Source organism: Paramormyrops kingsleyae, chromosome 9 (assembly GCF_048594095.1).
Source record: "Paramormyrops kingsleyae isolate MSU_618 chromosome 9, PKINGS_0.4, whole genome shotgun sequence".
Lineage (NCBI taxonomy): Eukaryota > Metazoa > Chordata > Actinopteri > Osteoglossiformes > Mormyridae > Paramormyrops > Paramormyrops kingsleyae.
Window position 1 is genome coordinate 34,392,768 of NC_132805.1, and position 18,820 is coordinate 34,411,587.

Below are 18,820 nucleotides of genomic sequence, written 5' to 3' on the forward strand. Positions count from 1 at the left end.
GTGACTCCGCCTTAGGAGACTATGGAAATGCTATAAAATAAGCATAGAAGCCAATGAGTGGCAGTGAGGCTCAAATAAGCCCCAGTGTCTGAGTGAAATGTGGCAATAATGAGTCACGGGTTTCAGCAGTAGCCTCGACCACGGCGGCCACCTGACGCAGACAGCATCACGGATCCTGTTGGCGACATGCTGATTCCTAACCCAGCATCACAACATCTAACTTTCCACGGTGATCTGACTCCGCCTCTTTCTCCTGCTATCCACTAAGGATAACCTTCTCCCCTGTGGGGGAAAAAAATCACATTCCCACCCGCAAGAAACTATCTACATGGAATGCATTTGAATATTTTATTAATATATGTGTATATTATATTTGTTTTTTAAAAATCATCTCCACAATTTTGAGAAAGAACATGAAAAGGATGCATATTTATAATTTACAAATGTCATGAAATATTTACTCAGGCATTTCTCAGTGAAAAACAGCTGGTATAAGTTAAGTACACTTTACTTAAATATTTACTTTGCCAAAATGTTTAAGGGTAAATGTTTAATAATTAATAAGTATTTATTTTTCACACAGTATCTAATTTAGTGCATCTTTTAAATTACTCATAGCATACTTCCATCTATCAACTGGTTTTCCAGTGCAGGGTTTCAGCATAGGCCCACTTTAAAGCATGAATTTTACAGTGTACTATGCAGTGTAAGTTAATGGAAGTAACAATTGCATATTTGTCCCGTGATGGTTTCGCAATCATCTCCACTGAACCGTCTCACATTTCTGCAGGCTCACTGGGTTTATCAGGCCAGGGATCTGAAACGTCTGATTTCTGCAGACGGGTACAGGGGTTGGTTCAGAATCTGGTGACATTTAACACCCAGTGGAGCATTTTTTTCATATCTCTCCTGTCGTCACACAATGGACAAGAGGGGGTCCAAGCCAGTGGCACTAAGTGGCATCAACTAGGGGTGCAGCTTGCTACTGGTAATAGCGCGATCTCTGCCCTGACATCCTTCCTGAGTCCCCCCCCCCCAGTAAAAACATCCCATTTACAGGAAAAAGAAACCATTTGGAGATCTGGCTTAATGCTATTACTGCTCACATAAGGATCTCTGCAGACAGTCCGAGACTCTCTGCACATTGTCTAATGTTACATTTTTTGCCGACGTTCCTTTGAAGATATTGACGCTGACATGCGGAATCTAAAACACGTACGTTTTCAAGAAAGAATTATCTCAGAAAACTGAATTAAGATGGGCAGAGATGACGCGGAAAACAGTCGCTCGCTTTAAAAGCATCCTTTTATTCATGCTTGGACGCAGAGCTTTTTGATTCCTTTTCGCAGCTGGAATATCGTTTGAAGTCACTCGACAATCCGGGTGCCTAGCCAAAGGGTAGAATGTCAGCACTTATCCGGGATTTGAACCCGTAACCTTCTGATGAAGAGTGCAGGTCTGCGGAGTGGCTGAACAAGGCTCCCAGTGTTCCCCAGCACGGCCATGGCCTAAGTGAATGGGTGACACCGTGTGACCCCGTCAGACAGCCCACACACTCTCCTGTCAGCCCCCAGGGCTCTGATCCCCTCTCCCTTTCTGACAGCTTTCACCCGAGCCAGCTGATGTTTTGCCTGTGAAGGGGAGACTCCCGTCCATGGGACCCAGTCTGGCAGCTGTTCCGGCACACTGCTTAGTGTGCGCAGCCACCCTTGGGGACCGGATCCCACACAAGCCCGGGATGGGCTCCACAACTAACTGTAGCTTTACTGGGGTCTAATATACACAAAGTGACAGCGATGGCCTTCGAGGTAAAGTTTACTTTCTGTGACATTAATTAACGTAGACGAGGAACAGCCCCGATAAGGTCAGAGTGATTGCTATTCATATATCTTTTTTATTATACATTAAGAAAGAACATGAAACACAGACATATTAAGTAAATTTTTAATAAACTGAGATAAGATTAATGGTTCTGTACTGGCCAGTACATCAGCTGTGTTCCTGGAAAGGATGTTGTGTCCAAAGTGCAGAATTAACGGTTGCGAAAAGTTCTGGATGAAGTCACAATTGAAGTATGTGTGTTTCACAGCTTGGATCACAACATCGTCAATGTGTTGTTTATGTAAGGGGGATGCAACTGATTTATAACAAGATGCTGGGAAGGAGGTGATGAAACGGACTGTCTGGGCTGATCTCTTTGTTGGATATATGGAGAAATACATGGGAGAATGACAGAATCACTGTGAGCGCAGATCTAGCAGATTGGGCTCTGAACAGGCAAAGTCTGAACGCATCTGAAGCAGGTCTGATATGGTCACGGGGAAGGATTTGCCAGCCTGCTGCTAATGGGTAAATTTATATGGAGAAAAATGATGCCTAAGTGTCGAGACATTCATAAGAAAAGGGTATCACTAAGGCACAATAATTCAGCAGAGTGTGAAATAATCCTTTGGGCCCGAATGATGGATGTGAAATACAGAGTTGGAGCCAGGTCTCTTGAAACAGGCAAACCAAGGCCTAATTTGTGTCCGACCCAGGGGACGAGAGGTCAGGGGCTGAGGGGTGGGTGCTCGTGGCCGGGGGAAAGGGGGTGGGGGGGTGGGGGCTCTGAAGCGTGTTGGTGACCTGTGACGTCACTCCCAGGGCAGACTGCGATTGTTTCCCGCCCTGAGCTCTCCCTCCAGTCCGGGACTGGCCAAAAAAGGAATAAAAAACTGGAATCAACCATAAAACAACTCTTGCCACTTCATTCTTCTCCGCATTTCTGCTGCGCGCTGTAAATTGGTTCCATATGTATGATAAAAACGAAATATTTCACCTCTACCCTCTCAGCATCACCCGCGGTGGTAGCAACGGTCCCAGGAGGAATCTTTCTGCTCTGCTTAACAGTAAAATATCCAATATCCATCTGTAAAATGTATAATGCTTTTGGTACAGGCAAATCCACAGTTTACCATAATTAATGGTAAAGCAAATGAATTCATGTTTCTCTATACATTAGAGAGATGGGGGACCCCGATAAATTTATTCACCAAGCAGACACTATGTATAATAGATGGTAAATTAAATGCAAGAGGCAGGACGTTAAGATATCAGATTTGCTTCCTTTAGGATGTGTGATTAAGCCGCCTTACTTCAAAGGCATGTTTGATGATACCAGCAGGTAGCATGTCAGGAAAAAAAATCTTAATTGGGCAATTTGCTGAGAATAGGCCAAAACGTAGATATAGTGACTATGGCTGCATCCTTCCAAAACCAGGGATCTGTGACTGTGCTCAATCGCTGAGCTCTTTGCTTCTTTGTCAGAAGTTAATGGCTCAGCATCACACTGCTGTTGACACCTTGATGAGACCATCTAGAGCTTAATATATCTGCTTTGGATGAAACTGATATTTACATTCTCTGCCATTTGGGTGGGGAAAGGGTCCTGTCAGCTTATAACAAACGTAGGCCTTTTCCTGGTGCAAACATAGGCCTTTAACTGGCACAAACGTAGGCCTCTTCCTGGCACCAGACAGGCATATTGTCCAAATGGGGATGTGTGGTAGAGGTTGGGTTAGCCTGCTGTGCTACACCTGTAGCATAGTCCTCAGTCACAGTCTTATTGCATCGCCATAGACCTCACCCAGCATACCCACACCTAACATCAAAGCGAGGGGTGCCATGATTTGGAGATATTCACCAAAGGCACAAGTGTCCAAACAAGAAACACAATTTAGTGAACAGGTCCATGTGTATGCGTAGGTCAGCATCTTCATTAAATTTCCTGTATTTTTTAAATATTTTTTAATTATTCTACTTCATATTAGACTTGATGAGTTTTTTTTTTGTTCAATTTTCATAATCCCTTGAAGCAGATTTTTAAAATATCTAGAGACATTAGAGGCATTGAAAACAACCGAATTGTCTAATTTAGCAGAATAAAAAAGACAGAAAAACGTTTCTTAGCTTCACTTTTATAATTTTATTGCGTATTTGTTTTAATACAACTTTTAGAAAGAAACATTTAGAAAAATTATTTCATTTGCACTGAGGTTTAAGGTGGAAAAACTATGACGGAGACTAAGACTGAGACTAAGACTAAGATTAAACAGTCCCCATGGAAACAGCTACCCGGCAACTCTGTGCTGGATAAGCAGCTGAAAGATGGATGGATGGAAACAGATGCAGTCATCGAGAAAGACCGACTAAGAGCCGGGCTGTCTGAGTCACGCCAAGGCGAGTTCCAGTCAGTGCTACAGTGACTAAGACAGCAGGAATTCAAGGCTTCGGTCCCAGTGTGGAAGCTGCTTTTGATTAACAAAACTCCAATTTCCCAAATTGTAAGTTATGATCTACAGTTAAATAAGTTAAATAAATAATGCAATAACATCTACCAACTGTTGACATTAAAAAAAGATTATGTGGAGAGATTACAGTATTAGGACACAGTGAGAGAGAGAGAGAGAGAGAGAGAGATTGAGAATCCTGGATAGATATGCAAGTAGCACGGTGTTTGTAGGTATAGAGCAAGCAGAACCAGTCAGTAACTCCTGTGACTGTCTGTACCTCAGCACAGGTCAGTGCTGGTAGCAGAGTCCCGTTCAGCAGTCTAACAATTCTACCTACATGCCTTCATTTATATCTGCTTTTAAAAAATCTTTAAATAGACCAGCATGTTTCAAAAATATCTGTGGATCTTTCCGGACATTCTTTTCCAGCCTATGTGGCGTTTGCAGGTGTGCGCACAACATTCCATAAGGAACACATTGTGCTTTTCTCAGGGCCAGTAAGAAAGGAGTATAGAAGAGGAAATCCGCAACCAGAGAACAACCTCGTGGCACGCTGTGCATTAGCAGCTAGCTAAGTGCCGCTCTCCTGTTGTGTGTCTTATGTGGAATCTGAGCCTGCATTTCCCTAAGCTACTTGCACAACAAATAAGCAGTTGTTCACGTTGCCTGGAAATCCTCCACTTCCGATCTGAGGAGTCCCGATCTGAGGAGTCCCGATCTGAGGAGTCCCGATCCGAGGAGTCCTGATCTTTGAAGTGAGCGGCCAAGTTAAAGGACATACCTTCTATTACCCCCTGGTGCTGTCATCCAATAAAGAACCCAGGAAAGAATCACTATGCATGTTCCTCTTGGGCCAGTTGGCAGGACAGCCAGCATTTCAGTACAAAACGAATAGAACTGTAAGCTGTGGAACATTACATCTCATTATAGCCGGGGTATGTTTCCTTCTGTTACAGTGCCAAGGAACTAATATCTATTGATCAAAGCACTTTTCCATTCCATGCAGCCAAAAACAGTTAAGTTTGTCCTTTTCCCTAAACTTATATTCTTTCCTTAAACATGCATCTGCTCACATATAGTGCCTTTTATAGCCTGAACCAGAACAAGAGTGAAATTTAAGACTAGGGACCTCCATATAAACCCTCATAATTATAAACAGCATCTGTTATAGTGGTCATGGTCAGGAAACGTTGACGTTAGCGTTCAATCACCTATGGATCGCCCAACCTGAGAGGTGGTCATAGAAAGTCTCCCACTCTCTGCTCCAAGTAATCAAAATTTGCTAAGTAAATGGATGTTTTGGCTTGGTTTTCAGCCATTAAAACACACAAACATTAAGTGCAATCAATCATTCATCCATGCCAAATTTTCATTTAAGTTCACAGTCGCACACCTAATTTACAGAGCCTCTGTGTTGCGCAAACGCGCTACTTCTGCATTGCCAACTTGAGGACAGATATTTCTTTGTGAAGAGAAATGACTTACAGATGATCACAGTGGACGAGGACCTGGTGACATGAGCGGAAATCACACAAAACCAGACCAAGAACGTCCAAGATGTGCAGAACATTCTCCTAGGAAGGTAAGGTGTCAAGTGTCCACAGTGACCATAAGCTGTCTGCAAATGCGTATGTTTTAAACCAAATGAAACACGGGCAGAGATTCCAGGTCACTCAAGCCGCTAGTTGCACTCACTCAGCTTCTGCAAGTAAATATTTCACTTTGTAAATATTTGACAGTGATGGAGTGAATTTTAAAATGTATTCCCTTTTTAAAAACAAAGAAATGTTCGCCTGCAGACAGACGAGATCTGGCCCCTAGCCACGCCGGCTCGATTTACGCTGCTTGGCCGCTGGATCGTTGCCTGGGGGAACGACGGGCTAATTTCTGGCCAGAATTCTAAGGAGCAGGAAATTCTGCAGCCTGCCTCCTAAACCTGTGGTTTTATTATCGGGGGACCTGCTGATGGGGCCTAGTGCATGCTGGGAAGGATCCATGGAGGTTGCCGCACATCTCAGCGTATCCTGCCCCTACAAAAAATTTTTGAAAAAACAAAATAAAATTCATTAGACTTATATGATGCTTTTTATTTGCCAAAGGTGTGCCGAGACCACAACTGTCATGACTCTGGTTCCAGTAAAGGCCCCCCTCCCGAAAGGATGACTTGTCAACAGAGTTAGCGAGGGGTCTAATGCTACACAACCAACGACATCCCAGTTTCACCAACAGAACCTCATTCCATGGTGTCCTGTGGTTGCGGAGGCGGCACATTAATTAATCTGCCAGGGCAGCAAAGGGATTCCCATAAAAGTGTCGTGTGGAGGTCAGGGGTGAGGGAATGACCAAAAATGGACTGTCCATAAAACATACACTGAACACATGGAACAAAAACTCGAAGAACCTGGGATTGAACCCAAGGACCAGAGCACCGAGAAGTAGAACATCTTAGTTACCTTCTACCCTAGACAACCAGCTAGGACCAGCTGGCGCTAAACCTTTATGATTCAAGTGTTCAAGCTGATCCCATCAGTTAGCTAAGTAAGGATTTTATGTTTATCGGTTGGCATTTGGCTTCCAGCCAAACTTTTTCCCTGGGCCTGCCAAGCAGGCCGAGCCCTGGGCACTATTGCTGAGAAGAGGTCACTCACCCTTACGCCACCAGCACTGAGCCAACAAACACAGAGGGAATGGACAGAAAGACACTGCTCTCAGTCTCAGCAGCAAAGCGCTCAGTCGGCTTGTGAGACTGTTTTGAACACATAATTTATTTCCCTTGTCTCCAGAAGAGATTCAAGTCACGTCCCATGCTTATGGCCACTGTGGCTTTTTCTCTCTCTCCTGGGGTGGGATTTGAGCCTGCAGCCCCCCTGGGTCATGGATCTACACTTCCAAGTGCCTTGAATGAGTCAAATGAGTCAAGTTGCATCTTGGTAATGCTACCAATCAGCTGTGATACACGTGTTAAGTATTGAAGGTCCTTATGAACATCAGCCTAGAGATATCTGCTCCAAACCATTGTTCGTCTTCTCCGTCCTCGACATGACTGCAGATGTGGGAGGTGGAAGTTGTCAGGCACTGAACTCACTGCCCACTGACTTGACATGTTTTAACATTTTTTGAACACTCTCTCTCCCTGCTTTTTTATTTTCTTCCAATGACTAATCCTGGAACGCTAGCAGGGGTGCCCATTCCTGAGGGGCACAGGGTGCTGACAGAGGCCCCCATAAGTCTTGAACAGGGTTCTGATGACCCATATCACAAGCTCACATCTCCCGGCAAGCGAGGCCTGTTTTGGCAGCAGAAACGCATAACAAAGCACAGACTCCGGCTCTTTCCGTGCCTCGTGTGTGTTTCACATTAGGAGCAGTATGGCTTTTTTTTCACTCTGTCTGCCTACAGACCCTACAGAATTCCTCTATGGCCCCGGCAAGCACAAACAACCAAATGAAATTTGCCATAACTGAGTTTACCTTCAAAAGAAATGAATGGATTCCACAGCGTGTCCTCATATGAGAAGGCGCCAGGCCCAGAAACGCTGAGAAGAGAAGAGCAGAGTTCTCCTTTTTGCTTTGCTTTTCGCTTTATTAATTTCCTTCCATCATATGAATCTGTCGTCACCCTTCCGCGATCCAGCACTTCGGATATAATGACACTTCAGCTCGGGTGAAGCGTAAACATTCGGCTCCCTGCGGAGCCCGCAGTTACGTCTTGGCCAGCGCCGGGCCGTAAGGCACATAATGGTGCTTTTTCCAAACCAGCGGCGACGTCGCTTAGCCAGAAACAGATGTGTGGCAGGTCTCCGCGTTCGCTGTCGGCCTGGACTTGCGTTATCTTTACCAACATCCCGAGAAGTCATCGCCGAGCTCAGCTTTCCTGGCAAGAGTGTTTGTTTACTTTGAAACATTAACAAAAAGAAAAGTAATACGATGACTTTACCTCCCTGAGAGAAGATTCCAGCAGGCCACCTCAAGGACAACGTTTCTTTTAAGGCTGAAATATGTGTGTGTGTGTGTGTGTGTGTGTGTGTGTGTGTGGGAGGACTAACAATTCCACTCCTGCTTTTCTTAGGAAATCATTTCAGGTGTGAATCTGGCCTTAATTAATTTAACTGTGTTCCTCAGAAGTAATAATGTCACAGGAGCATCTGACACAAACGCCTGTTTCTCCACTGGAAAACTAAACGACAGCTGTGACAGGTCTGACCCAGAGTCAGCGTCGCAACTTAATGAGTCGCTTTTCAGGCAATCTGTTAAAGGTGCTGCTGTCGTGCAGCTGTTAGCCAGCAGGTGGGGCTGCTCGTGGTGTGGGGTGTTTTGGCTGAATATTTCATCCAGTGGAATAAAATGCTTTCTCAGGACATTCCTGTGTTGGTGCAATCTCTTTCAGGTGATATTAGCGCATGTGCAGTGCATGGTGTGCACAGTGCGTATGCCCTACCATCTTAGGGCTCAGCCAGTGTTGGAAATGACCTGTTTTTTGAGAAGACAGCATCAGCCACACGTTGAGGAACTTCGAGACAACAGCCACAGAGCCTGTTCTTTGTGGGCATTGTATGAATGTGACGGAGTCCGGTGATGTTGTTTTCAAGTAAGGCGAATAAAACGGGCAGGAATGCGGCCTTCCTTAAGAAACGCTCTAAAACACTCAACGGAATTAGTTTGCACAAAACCTCAGGAAGTTGCCGCATGTTAAGCATGTGTTCAGCGTTATGAGAAGCTATAAAGCCTTAAAAGACAAATCCCTCCCCAGAGCGGCACACAGCATGCCACTTTTATGTGATTCCTAAATTCAGAAACACAAAGACTTATTTCTGCACTAACATGGGTACATGTTTGCTACTTTAAAGCATCATTTGTATTGGCAGAAACCGGGCACAGTCACCGATGCTGTGAAAAATACTGATGGTGAAAATTCCAAACAACAAAGGATATTAAAGCCAGACTTTGATTGAGTTTAACGAAATGTAAATATATTCATGCATAATTGAATGATGCATGATTACCATGCGCCCTGCAATGGACGGGCACCCCAACCAGAGTCCCTTGCTTTGTGCTCTGTGGTTCCTGGGATAGACTTCAAGCCCGTGCACCACCAGTCAATAAGTGGCTGTGGATGATAGATGGATGGATGAATGGATAGATGGATGTTTACCATATAGATATACAGAGTTTGTGATATTGTTTGTTTTCACCATTCATGATGTCTCGCTGCTTTGTGAGACAGAATAAATGGTTTCAAAGACACAAACACTGTAGAGAGGATATCTGGAATCTTTGTGAGGTATGTGGCTCAACAAATTCTGGGGCTGAATCCCTATCTAGAAGTTCGTGGGTTTGCATCCCATGGTCAGAAGAGCAAGCAAAGCCCTTAATCCCAACTGCTGCTGGGATGCTGGATGCTGAACCTGAGCTCTTGCACCTGGTTATCCTTACTTGAGGGTCACTTTGGCCAAAGGTGTTGGTGCAGAAATTAGACCTGATAAATGCGTTTTCGAGACGAGTCATTATTGTGGACTTCTGAGCGATCGTAGGCGTCACGTTCCTCAGTGAGAATGATACGGGACTGGAGAAGAGCCAGGGCCCGGAAAACAGACGAAGGTGATTGTTTGCAAAATGAGTAATGTAGCATGAATCACTAAATTGCTTCTTTTTGCGTGTGTGGGGGTCTGGTGGCTGGAACAGTGTTCTGAAGAAAAAGGCGGAGTAATCAAAGCATTGAATAATAAATGATCCTGACTGGCTGGGAGCCAGTATTTAGCATATTTCTGGATGGTATTGGCTTAACCTGTGATGGAATACAACCGAGACCAGGCATTCCGACTGAGACCAGGCATTCCGACTGAGACCAGGCATTTCGACTGAGCGTAGCGACCAAGGGCCCGCAGACACTGGCTGCCCATTTGTAAGTGGCAGGATGGAGGAGGAATGTGGAGCACTGGATGATATGGCCCCCCAAGCTGCTGCCATACCTTACGGTTTCCCAATCCGGTCCTCAGGGACCCACAGACGGTCCATGTTTTTGCTCCCTCCCAGCTCCCTGCCAGACAGTCCACATTTTTCTGCTTACCGGGAACAAAAATGTGAACCGTCTGCGGGCCCCGGAGGTCCACATTGGGAAACACTGTCTTAGGGCATTTTACTGACTAAATAAAACCTGGATAGGTGGGGGCAGCTGGAGCGTAGAGCGGGGCAGGTGGAGCGTGGAGTGTGGAGCGGAGAAGCTGGAGCGTGGAGCGGGGCAGGTGGAGAGTGGAGCGTGGAGCGGAGAAGCTGGAGCGTGGAGCGGGGCAGGTGGAGCGTGGAGCGTGGAGCGGGGTAGGTGGAGCGTGGAGCGGGGCAGGTGGAGCGTGGAGCGGGGAGCGGGGCAGATATGTAGGGCAACTGGCATTGAGATCACAGTGCCTATAAATGCTCATTAACTGTGATCTGAGCGGCAGAACTGGCAACCATCCCACGATCTGGTGGGGGTGTGTCTATTGTTTTTTTTTTGAAAGGGAGGAGGCACATTCATAGCTATCTCTCTGTCCAGCTTCGTAATTCCAGAAGCGATCAGAGTCATTCTTGTAGTGTTCCATTCCTTCCCCTCACCACCCAACTTCCATCACTGCGCCCTGAGGCCCCCGGGGGATGGGGGGGTCAACTGTAAAATGGCATACAGATGGCGCCCACATACAGCAGGCATTCCTGGGGGAGGGACGCATGAAAAATTCACATTTCTGACATTCCACAACCCTGTTCCTGAGTAGTCATTTTTTCAGATTAATGCTTAAAAAGAACCAAATTCTGGTAGCAAATTATCGAGAGGTGGTTGAGATTACAGTTTGTCTTCAGTCTGTGCTCAGTAGGCCACCATTTTACTGTACCTGATGTACATCATTCTGTGTGCCTGCCCTCACCAGGACAACCTGTTTGACGGATGAACGAGTTTATGATCGATGTGGCCTGATAAGTGGTTCAACAGCAGTGTCCTTCCTGGGACTCACAGCCCTGACGCTGCCTGTATTCGTTTAACGAAACCTGACTTGTGCCTGTTTGTTTGTTTTCTTATTCATCTTCTTTGCACGGATGCAGGTGCTGGTGACGTGCCAACCCCCACCCCCACCCCCACCCGACTCCCCAGGGGAGAGCCGGTCCCTACACGTCCCTGCGGAAGGCCGTGACAGACAGGACCAGCATGGGGCAGACCAACCAGAGCATGCAGGCCCAGACCAGTCTGCCGTAGTACCTCCATACTGGGGCTCTGTTCTCTCTCCTACTGGAAGCACGAGAAGCTTTTTTTCTAAGCGCTATATAGCGAATACCATTGATGCAGGACCGAGTCTTGGATCTCTGGGGTTAATGCAACCAGCTCACTAAAATCTACAGCTGAGACCTGAAATTAGTCCTAAATTGAGCATAATACCCAGGCTTGTACTTGTTGAATTAGAAAGAAATGTGACTCCAGAAACGTGATTAGTAGAGACTTCCAAATGCTACACTGCATCTGTCCACAATACTGTAGTTTAAAGGTGAAGCCGTAGTGAGTCCAAGAGTACAACGGTCAATCCGCAGCGGGATTTCATCTTGAAATGAGGGCTCAGCGATGCCGCTCTGTAGGAGCCAGGGAAAATGCCGTTTTCTTCGCAGTTTAAAATTAATTACTGATGATTTGCACGGCAACCTGCCACAGTCACCATCATGAAGTCACTGCTGATTAAAATGTGTTAAGAAAAACGTTGCGTTGTACAAATTATGTTAGTTTGTGTGACGGGTTTGTGCAGCATGCTTCAAACATACGATCTTCTAGTGTAATTACTCTAATTATGCCCAATCTGTTCTGACGCAGGGATACAATAATCCATCTAAAAGGTCAAACGGGGGTTTGTGACGTTCCAGGGCATAAGTGAACCGACCATCCACAACGTCGCGGGACACAAGGCTGTGAACATACCTGTACATTAGGGGTAGATTTACATCTGAAAGCAGGGAGGGCAATTCAGCGTCTTAACAAGCCAGAGGCTCCGCATAAGCCGCCGCAGGCATACAGGCTTTTCCCAAGAGCCGTTTCCCATATCGACTGGGAGTCACTGACTGCAAACAGAATCAGACGACGGGCTAATCCCTCCCTACGGGCTCGGGCGCCGTGACCTGCCTTGGCTTCCCAGCCGTGTGGCTGAACTCTTCATTCACCGAGCATTTCACCCAGTCTCTTCCCACGGTGACTGCGATACCAGGTACGGCAGCGTTCTTCCAGGACGGCGATTGACTGAACCTTCTGTGTTGTGATTTCCCTCTCATAACGCACCACAGCATCAAGCAATAAAACATATCCAGACAATTATATAAGCTGATTTGCATATGGACAGTGCAATACCGTTAAAAAAAAAAAAAACACAAGCTGAAAGAAAAATATGCAAAACAATGTTCCCGAGCTTAATCATTACGAAACATCTGTCCTTCAGGACAGTGCTGGCTGAGAAACAAAGTAGCTCATATCATTTATCGCTGCTGCATTTTACATGGCTAGATGAGAAATTATGTGTGGAGGTTTAACAGTATTTATCAGTGACTCCTTTTTCAGTTCAGCAGCTACAATATTTTTGTCAGCAAACATGTACAGGTATGTACAGCTGTGCCCCGGTCTGTATGTCTGTAGCCGGCCAGCCTTTTAACAAGCCGGAAAGGCAATACTGTACAGCCAATCACAGGGCAGGCAGAAGGCCAAAATTATTATTCATTTCCCAGTTTCGGGAGGGGATTGTTGTTGGACCCTCAGTTACCCAGGAAATAGACATGCAGAGTTCCAGACTGCGTGATCGACATGACAAACCACTGAATGGACACCGCTGTATGCATTCCAGTACGGCGTGGGGATTCTGAAGGCTGTCCCCCACTGCAATGCACACTGGCAGGGGGGGTTATTTTCTGGTAATAAACAGGAGTTACTTAACCAGTTTGCCAATAAACTGGACAAAAAAAACTAATGAAATGCGACAATTATCAAGAATTTATCTAATGTATGCCAGAGCAATGATGCATGAAAACAGTTGTCTTATTTTATATCAATTAAACTACTTTTGGAATTTTGCAATAGTCAATCAATATTGTTAATTAGTTACTTATTACCTGCTTATTAGATATTTCAACATATGATTACATATAATGGACTGATTAATTTTGCAATCAGGAATTTTGCACTTCTGAACTTGTATTTAATCATCTTCCATATGCCACAGTTGTCATCACTGGGGAACAAAGAGAACCTAGACCAATTACGATGAGTGACAGGTAAACAGGAAACGACCTCACGGAGAGCAGACTGACCAATCAGAAACCCATAAGTTCAGTGGCATAAGCAGGCAGGAGAATCCACATGTAAAACATGGCAAGTGGACAAAAGAAATGTTTACCTGTGAATTCAACCTGTTTACTTTCACAGTGACAATTTAAGCCAGGAAGACAACATTATAATTAATTATTGTGAAACTGCTGGGAAGTTTAAATTATATAAAAATAGTCTAAAAAATTACTTCCAAATCAACCTTCAGTAATAAGTAACTTCAGTATCGTGTTATTCCTGTATGCTGTTAAAAAAATACCTAAAATGGTCATAAATGACACCTTAAAAATATTTCCTCAACACGGATATGTACAGAAAAACACTTTGTTGTATCAGTTGTGAGTTCTCTTTAATACAGCTTTAAAATGTTCCTAAGTAAAACCAAATAAAGCCAAAAGGCAAAGTAAAAAACATCACGGACACAGGGCCTTTGGAAAAGGAAATAAATGAATAAAAAGAATCAATCACTCCATGTTTAAACAGAAACACAGACACAGAAACCAAATACTGCAATCACAGTCCAAGCATGGTGGTTTTCTGCAGACTGGAAAAACCATTTAAACAGCAGATTACAGTCTCAATAATGCCTCATGCATTTCAGCTGTCAGCCCCAGAAGATGAACCTTAACCATAAACCAACAACACACTCCAAACCAGCTGTTTTGTACAAAAGTCGTAATTTTTATTCTCGGAGAAGGCAAGAGTGGAATATACAAACCTTTTTTTCTATAAATATAAAGGATTCTTTAACAGGAACACAAAGAACTGCATATAAATGGAAAAAAAAAGATTTCCGTGTTGTAGAAAACGTTTAATAAAGAGCGTAAAGATTTAAAATGGCATTTTACGGGAAGCATGCAGAAAGAGTGATGGGGGGCGGGGGGGCACGTGAAATAAAAGGCCGTCACACCGTCAGAAATCAAGGCCTAAAAAAAAGCGTGTGGCCTGTGTTCAAGGTTCTGCAAAAAAGCGGGTTTCTGGATCCGGCAGGACATACAGCAACTCAGCCCAGAGATGTGTGAGGTCTGCCTGATGCTTATCGCCCCGACATTTTATGTAAACAGCGATTAGTGATGAATCACGGCCTTACAGATAAAAAAAAATTAGCCAAAATAAAAATCTCTACTTTATGGAGTTCTGGGAAGGGGAGGGGGGGCAAACAACTCGCTGTTTTAACTTCTCTCCCGTTTAACATAATTCCACTACTTTTAATCCCAGTGGTCCCTCCCCCATCCGATTCCTGGCTTCCGTTACACCACTCTCAACGACACAGACACGGGGCACCATTCAACATCCCAGCGTGGACACAAACGCTCGCCAGCCGCTTCTGCCGTCAGACTCCCGACCCCGGCTAAGAACATTCCAGAAGCGGCCCTCTGTAGTCCAGCGACCCCTGACCCTTAACACTTAACCCCAGGAATCGCATCCATCATCAGACACGGATACAGTTGGAGTATTATTACCAGCCACGCTCACTTGGGCTTAATTAAATCACGGGGGGGGGGGGGGAGGAATCAGCTTTCAGGGTAAAACATTAGGATTTGCACTATTTAAAGAAACACATAGCATTTAGGATATTTTTCAGACAAACGAAAAACAAGAAGTGATCGGAAATCAGCCACATTAGACGCTATGCGTGTCCAGGAAGTGCTCGTCTGTGAAAGAGGCTCAGCCCTGGTAACTTCAAGGTAGAGCGTCTCGTGTCCAAACCACACACAGGCCGGGAATCCTTATTCACGACGCACGAACCTTGTTTATGTAATTTATATATGCAGAAAGATGCAGTACCTTTTTTGGAATGAGACGTAACAATTCAAAATTAGTAAAAGCTCCTTTTTAAATACAAATATATACTCACAAAACTTCACAAATGCTTATTTACATGGACATAGCAAAGAGTTTCTCTCACATATCTACAAGGGGGGGGGGGGGCTTCAGTTAAAAACAAAGTATGTCTTTGCAGTTGAGTTTGTCTATATGGTTGTATGGAGGGCAGGGTCTTCAGAATAGTGGTAACATTACACAGTCGTCTCCCCCCGTCTACCATTGGTCAGTCTTGTGTAAAATTTCCTCCAGGAGCTGAGAGTTTTGCTGGACCAGATCCAGAACCCTGAGGTGATGCCCACAATCAGGGTCATGAGGTACTTGATCATGAAGATCGTGAAATCAGGCACAGCCTGCAGGGGGCGCTGTAAAGGGCAGGGTACCGCATAGGCCTTGCAGGCCCGACTGAGCCACGTCTGCTCCCACTGTTGGCGGTAGGCCTGCTCGTAGAGGTAGCAGGCCACGACGGCGGCAGCAGGCACCGTGTAGAGCACGCTGAAGACCCCGATACGCACCATAAGCCGTTCTAGCTTCTCCGTCTTGGTGCCGCCGTGTTTCATGACGGTGCGGATGCGGAACAGCGACACGAAGCCCGCCAGCAGGAAGGAGGTGCCCAGGGCGAGGTACAGGAGCAGCGGTGCCAAGACGAAGCCGCGGAGGGCCGCCACGCTGCTGAGGCCCACGAAGCAGACGCCACTCAGAAGGTCCCCGTCCACCTGGCCCACCGCCAGCACAGCGATGGTCTTCACAGCTGGCACGGCCCAGGCGGCCAGGTGGAAGTACTGGGAGTTAGCCTCGATGGCCTCATGGCCCCACTTCATGCCAGCTGCCAGGAACCAGGTGAGGGCCAATACCACCCACCAGATGGAGCTGGCCATGCTGAAGAAATAGAGCATCATGAAAAGGATGGTGCAGCCTTCCTTTTTGGTGCCCTGCACCACAGTACGGGCCTCGCTGTCAAACCTCTCGTTGCAAGCCACTCGATCCCCGAGCAGGAAGCCAGCGATGTAAGCGATAGACACCATCGTGTAGCAACCAGACAGGAAGATGATTGGCCGCTCAGGGTAGCTAAACCGCTTCATGTCCACCAGGTAGGTGAGGACCGTGAAGAGGGTGGAGGCACAGCACAGGACTGACCAGATTCCGATCCAGATCCGGGCAAACTTCTGCTCCTCCTGGCTGAAGTACATCATGCCATGCGGCTTGGAGGGCTCGCAAGGGGCGCCGCAGTGCTCCTCGCCCAGGAAGCGGTAGTTCAGATACTGCGGGACCATCAGTGCCGCCGGGCACCGAAAGCGCCCGTCAGCGTTAATCTCCGGATGAGGGTCGTCGGTCACGGTGACGGTGGGGCTGATTGGGGGGCTCCTCTCGGAGGTGTTCTGCCCGACGCACAGCTCGCCGGCTCCGTGCACCGGAAAAGTCTCGCACGCCAGGCTGTCGGGCCACTGGAAGCCGAACTTGTTCATGAGCGCCTCGCAGCCCTGGCGAGCACGTTCGCAGAGCGACCGGCACGGGGGCAGAGCCTGCTCCAGCACGGTGCACACCGGAGCGTACATGGAGCACAGAAAGAACTTCAGCTCGGCCGAACACTGAACTTTTACCAGCGGGAAGAACTGGTGCACCTCCAGCCCGGCATCTTCCTGGTTCGTGTGCCCCAGCAGATTGGGCATGATGGTCTGATTATAGGCAATGTCCGTGCACAGGGGTATCGAGATCGGCTGGCAGAAGCCGTGCTCCGGGACGGACATGCCCCGGTCGCCGGGCTGTCCACGTACCCCGAGAAGTCCGAGCATCACCACCGAACACACTGCCAGCAGCCGGCGTCCGGCTCTCCCACAGCCCCGCGGGAAACCAGATTCCCGAGCCATTACTTTGTACCTTTAGAGTTTCGCTTTTTCAAACTACCAGGTGCCGCGGCGCGACTCGATGCTTCCCAATCTTTACCGCCGACTCCGATCCGAAAAACTCCCGAGAGGAAACTTTAAAAGCGGACGTGCAGCGCGTCCGCCGGCGCCCCTGGACCGCACCGGACCGCAGTGAGAGCAGCGCAGCGCAGCACCGACGCCTGGCGGATCCCCCAGTCTGACCATTTGAGCCTGTCTTCCAGCGCCGCTCAGACCTGTTTCCAGGCGCCCCGCTCGCTCCCGCATATGGATAGAGGGGCGGGGTCTGCACAGATGGCAGGCATTAGGGAACGTCTACATTTTACTTTCTTAAAAAAAAAAAGTAATTCGCAACTTGAGATGGAGCGCACATCTAAAGCATAGTTTCAATATTTTGTCATAAAGCACACACCTAACTTGTGTAGTGAAATTATTTAACTTTGCAGTGTCTAATTCTTCTGCCTGTCCACCCACCTGTAAAGCGAATAGATGCCTTTTCACGTGATTTGAGCAGTCGTTTTATTTTTAATAATTGATAACTGGCAAAACTTCTAATTTAATTAGGTAATAGAACGTCACTTTCGACATAATTACATAGGATGTGCTTAGATGACAACAATACTACCTCTAAGTTACAGCATCTTAAGAAGTTCTTATTTCGATCTACAGTATCTCGTTTCCAACACCCACTGCATGGAAGGGGGCGAACCGCCGAAGTGCCCAACACCGCTTTGTGAGAAACTTTTCCTCACCCAGCGTTATATATAAAGAGCTATTTTTAAGGAATTGTTTATGTAGTAATTAAGTAACCCTGCCTGGTATTTCTAGTCCAAGTGCCGCTCAATCCATTAGGCAACATAGGCGGCCGCCTAGTCCTCTATCTAATGACTAGGCGCCGACTAAGCAAAACCACCGGCGCCAAGCTCCCCCGGTAGCACTGTGCTAGGCAAAGTGAAATAGGGCGGTGAAACGTGCAAGGGGCGTCACATAGACTTAAGTCAGCATTGTCTGGTCCCATTCAGATACTAAGTAAAATGTACTGTGAGATGTGTATAATGTACAATTATCACATCCTTCTTTCCAAGAATGCATGGAAGTCACTTTCCGCTGGGGTGAAAATTCATTACAGTTCAGATTTCATGAGAATCCGTCTGCTAAATTCTTATAGCGAGATGCTTGGTGAACATATGTAAGTAGAAAACGATGCGATACGCTCGTAACCAGAAGGCATTGGGTTCATAGCTTGCAGAAGAGAGTAAATCTCAAAAACACTCAAGAAAGTATCACCTAGGGCAAGTCATCAGTGACGCAAAAAATGCCTTTTCGACTGCACGTCACATACTGATAATCCCTACAGGAGATAAAAGCGCTCCGCATTCCTATTGGATGCGCAGAATGTCTATCGAACCCGAAGGGAGGGACTGCGCGTGTATCGGAGTAAAGTCTGTCTCTGCTCCCACTTTGGGATAGAACAACTCGTGACTGGATAGAAAAAAAAATGAATAATGGTTCTTTGTTCGGGAG

General features: G+C 46.4%; 1 protein-coding gene across 1 annotated transcript; it reads right to left on the reverse strand.

Annotated features, from left to right (window-relative positions):
* Window positions 1–14,249: 14,249 nt before the first annotated feature.
* On the reverse strand, window positions 14,250–17,562 carry fzd1 (frizzled class receptor 1). Its single transcript, XM_023815805.2, has one exon. The coding sequence runs from the start codon at window positions 17,279–17,281 to the stop codon at window positions 15,608–15,610; it is 1,674 nt and encodes a 557-aa protein (XP_023671573.1). The 5' UTR covers window positions 17,282–17,562; the 3' UTR covers window positions 14,250–15,607.
* Window positions 17,563–18,820: the final 1,258 nt, after the last annotated feature.